The sequence below is a fragment of the Dama dama genome, chromosome 14, assembly GCF_033118175.1.
Source record: "Dama dama isolate Ldn47 chromosome 14, ASM3311817v1, whole genome shotgun sequence".
Lineage (NCBI taxonomy): Eukaryota > Metazoa > Chordata > Mammalia > Artiodactyla > Cervidae > Dama > Dama dama.
Genome location: NC_083694.1, coordinates 48,003,591 through 48,007,530, shown reverse-complemented (window position 1 = coordinate 48,007,530; position 3,940 = coordinate 48,003,591). Strand labels below are relative to the sequence as shown.

At 66.4% G+C, this 3,940-nt stretch overlaps 1 protein-coding gene across 2 annotated transcripts; it reads right to left on the bottom strand.

Moving 5' to 3' along the window:
* Positions 1-1,436: 1,436 nt before the first annotated feature.
* FNDC10 (fibronectin type III domain containing 10) lies at positions 1,437-3,453 on the bottom strand. Of its 2 annotated transcripts, none has more exons than XM_061160601.1 (2): positions 2,038-3,453; positions 1,437-1,884 (listed from the first exon to the last, which is right to left on the bottom strand). In XM_061160601.1, exon 1 carries the CDS (start codon positions 3,450-3,452, stop codon positions 2,775-2,777), a length of 678 nt encoding a protein of 225 aa, XP_061016584.1. In that variant the 5' UTR covers position 3,453; the 3' UTR covers positions 1,437-1,884; positions 2,038-2,774. The 2 variants fall into 2 exon arrangements, with proteins under 2 accessions (XP_061016584.1, XP_061016585.1); XM_061160602.1 differs by having other exon boundaries at positions 1,437-1,778.
* Between the last annotated feature and the right edge of the window lie 487 nt (positions 3,454-3,940).

The window sequence follows — 3,940 nt, the reverse complement described above, 5'->3', positions numbered from 1 at the left end:
GGCGCTGATGGCTGTGTGGGGCTCTTTAAAGGCCAGGCCAGGCCTACAGCCAGGCAACCCTTCAGTGTTTCAGAAGCCTAACAGTTCTTTCTGCCCCACAGCAGAAAAATCACAAGCTTAGGGAAGTAACCTTCAGGCACCAGTGAGGAGGGCGAAGTCCTGACCAAGGAATGGGCATCAGGACCCTACCTCCAGGGCACAGGGAAGACGCATGTCCCCCCACCAGCCTTGCATGAGTCAGAGAGGGTGGTGGGGAAAGGAGAGAGAGGCTCCTCCAGGACATGGTGGGGATGGAGGACTGGAGACTCGGTAGGGCAGAAGCCTGAGTGTCCCTTGCACCCCCTAGGGAGAACCGAGGGGCCACTGGGGAAAGGAGCAGTTTCAGAAATGGCAAGGGTTCAGAAGTGGTCTTCCTGAACACCAGCTCCAGATTGTTTCCGGAGCCTCTGCTCCCCCTGCCCCACAGCCCTGAGCTGGGCGCTAGGCCTCTAAGAAGCCCCTGAACAGAGCCCTGTGAAGTCATTTCTGAAGCAGAAGCCTGCAGGTTAGGGCTGACCAGTCTGAAGAATCAGCTGGGAGGATAGGCCTGAGGCTCCACCTGACATGAATTCAATCAGGGCCACAGACCAGATTGGGTGCAGGGTGAGGAAAGGGTCCAGGGCAGACCTCCAACAACTTCATGGTGGTCCCAGCTCTGAAACCGGCTGCACAAAGGAGCTGGAGGCTGGACTGCCCGCCTGTGGAAGACACCTGAGGGCCCTCACAGGTGGCAGGGGGATGCAGAAGGTCCCCAGGAAGCCAGGATGAAGTAAAACCCCTCCCACTCCCAGGGCTGTCTAGACACTGCACTACACCCCCGCCCCCTGGTGGCAGGGATGAGTCACTCCTCAGAGCCTGGCCCGCCCACAGTTGTGTTTGCTCAGAAGGGTCACTGCCAGCTGCAGAATCTCAAGGACACCCTGGCCTAGGTGGGGGAGGCCCAGCGTGGGGGTGAGGGAAGGGCCAAAGGGGCCCTGCTTGTGACCTGTGCCCCCCAGCCCAGCTCCAGCACCACGTGGGGAGACCCAGGCCAGGGAGGGGGCCCACCTGGAGGCCCCTAATTGCAGCTTGTCTTAGCTCCAGTAGATCATCCCTGAGACTGGGCTCTTTCTAACTGCAGCAGTGCCACCCTGCCCCCACCCAACAGAGCAGGCCGGGAGATGCTTTCCCCAGCTCCCTGGGTGGACAGGCCAGCCAGGGACACGCCGCCTGTTCCTCCGCCACAAACTGCAAGGGCAGCATGCCTGTGCCCCTGGCCTGTGCTGACCCCAGGTGACCTGGCAAAGGGTCCAGGGCCAGCCACTGGACTGACTGATGCCTGAGGAGCCAGGAAAAGGGGCTCAACTTCCCCCCTACCCCTTCTCTCCCCTGTCACAAATAAGTACACAAAACAGTGGTTTTGGTCTAAGAATGATGGGCATTTAGACACTGGCACCAGGCTCACACCTGGCCAGTGCCACACCAGGGATGGGCAGAGCAAGGACAGAGAGGTAGGGAGTGGGCATTGCGGGGGCACCAGCCAGGCTGCTGGTGTGGAGGTCACTGGTGGCTGCTGGGGGGAGCGGGGAGGAGTTAGCCACAGTGACTCCAGAAGTGCCAGGTCCAGGATGGCCAGAGTCAGGGGCTCACACAGAGCCCGGCGTTGTCATGTGATTGGTGCCCACAGAGGGGCGAGGCCGGTCTTCAGTCCGTGGTGAGAGGGTGGAGGGGCCCGGCAGGCAGCAGCATCTCCAGCAGGTCTAGGAGGGGGTGGACCATACCGTCCGTCATGCTGTGGTTGAGGCTTGGGATCCAGACCACAGTGGCAGGTCCAGCCGGGCAAGGTTGGCATCTGTCCTGTGCCCTCTGCACACAACACTGTTTTTTCAGACCAGTCCCATCTTCCCAGCCACCTGCCCCCAGTCACCAAGGCAAGTCCTTGCCAGAAACGCAAAAGGAAAGGGAAGGAACCCAGCCCAGGCAAAGCACCAGCTTCCCCCCAAGGTCAGGGACACTCACCCTGGATACAACAGCTGAACGCTGGGCCGCCTGCTGAGCTAAGCCGTGGCTTCCAGCCTGTAGGATGCTCAGAGGAGGAAACGCGGCAGTACCCTGCTTCCCCAGGCCAATCGCTCCTGCAAAGCTTGAAGGGAGGGTCCCCAGGGGGCTCTAGCCAGAAGCACACACGAGCTGCCAGCATCGGGGCCGCAGATCCTTTCGGACAGTACTGGACGGGTGGCTGGCTCCCGCAATGGGCCCGAGATACTAAGGCACGAAGCTACCTAAACCCACTGGGGCGGGGCGGGGAGAGGACAGGCTCCGAGGGCCCTTGAGTTGGTCAAGTACACAGTGACCAAGCCATGACGACAGCCTGGCTTTTTCCAACTCGGCACGGGCTGGAGGCGCAGGGTGACGGCCAGGGGCTGCCGATGGCTCTTCTGAAAAGGGGCTCTGTGGTCTCACGGCCCCGCCAAAGGCCTCTGGAGAGCAGGGAGAGCCCTGGACACGGCTGGCACCTCTCCTCAGGCCCAAGGGCCAGTCCCGAACTGGAATCTGGGAGTCAGCTGCTCGGCTGGGAAGGTCGTCCGGTAACTCCAGGCCCTGGTAAGGGCCGGTGCCCCATCCATCTCCAGAAGGCCCTGTGTGGAGGTCCTAAAGAGGGAGCAGGAGCGACGAGGGGAGAGCGGGCCGAGGGCTCGGGGCCTCCTGCGCCCTAGTCGGGCAGGCAGAGCCCGGGCGGGCAGGCGTCTCGCGCTTCAAGGCTGCCTGCGTAGGCCCGGGCGCCCGAAGGCCGGGTGCATGAGGTTCTCGGTGATGTAGGCCACGAGCAGGCAGATGACCACGAGCATAACGCAGATAGAACCACCCACCGCCGTCATGGCCACCACGATCTCCCGCATGCCGGCAGGCTCGGCGGCGAACTCCACACACTCGGCGGGTGCGGCGGGCTCCGGGGCGCCTGCCGGCTCGGCTCGAAGCGGCAGCGGCTGCAGGCAAAGGCGGTAACGCACGCCGTCGTGCACGTCTGGCAGCAGGTAGTCGCGGCAGGAGGCGCCGAGCAGCACGCGCTCGCATGGGAAGCGCGTGTAGGCGCCACGCCACGAGCAGTTGAGCGCGAAGGCGCGCACGCGGCGCGCCTCGGCCGGCCCCAGGCGCCACTGCAGCAACACGCTGCGGTTGCGCAGGACGCTGGCGCGCAGTGAGCGGCCGGCCGAGGCGTGCGCCGCGCAGCCGGGCGCCTGGCAGCGGAAGCCGCGCGCGGGGCTGCGGAAGCACAGGCGCCCGCCTCCCGCCTCGGGGCCCTCGGGCAGCACCTTGTAGGGACACCAGGGCGCGTCGGCCGCCGGCTCCCAGCCCGGCGGCGTCGGGGCGGCCGTGGCACAGGGCGGCGGCGCGCAGGCAGCCAGCAGCAGCAACAGCGGCGGGGCGCGCATCCTGCGGCTGGGCCGGGCGGCGGCGGGGCGCGGGCTCGCGGGCGCGGGCGGTGGGTCACGCGGGCCGCGCCGCCGCTCCCCGCGCTCGCCCGGCGCGCCGCGCCCTCCGCCGCCGCCCGCTCCGACCCGCCCCCGCGCCCCGTGCGCGCTCGGACCCGGCGCGGCGGCGGAGGCGGGGCCGCCCCACGTCCCGCCCCCCTTAACCCTCGCTGGGCCGCAGCCACCCGGAGATCGGATCTCGGAGAGGGGGCGGCCACGCGAGTGGGGCGGGGGCCGGCTGTGGCCAGCTGCGCCGAGGCCGCTGTGCCTGTTGGCCTCTTGCCGTGTGAGCGCCCTTCGGAGCCCTGCCACTTCTCGCCCTGCCAGGCTTTTCTAGGGCTTTTCCGTGGCTTTGGCGGACTGGGGTCTCGAGTCGTGGCCCACGGGGGCAGCTCCGCGACTCTCTGGCCATGCCCGGCGAAGACGCGGTGTGCCTCTGGGTAGGGGGA

Excerpts from the sequence above, each read along its gene's own strand:
- FNDC10 (XM_061160601.1), bottom strand. The coding sequence starts at position 3,452 with ATGCGCGCCCCGCCGCTGTTGCTGCTGCTGGCTGCCTGCGCGCCGCCG.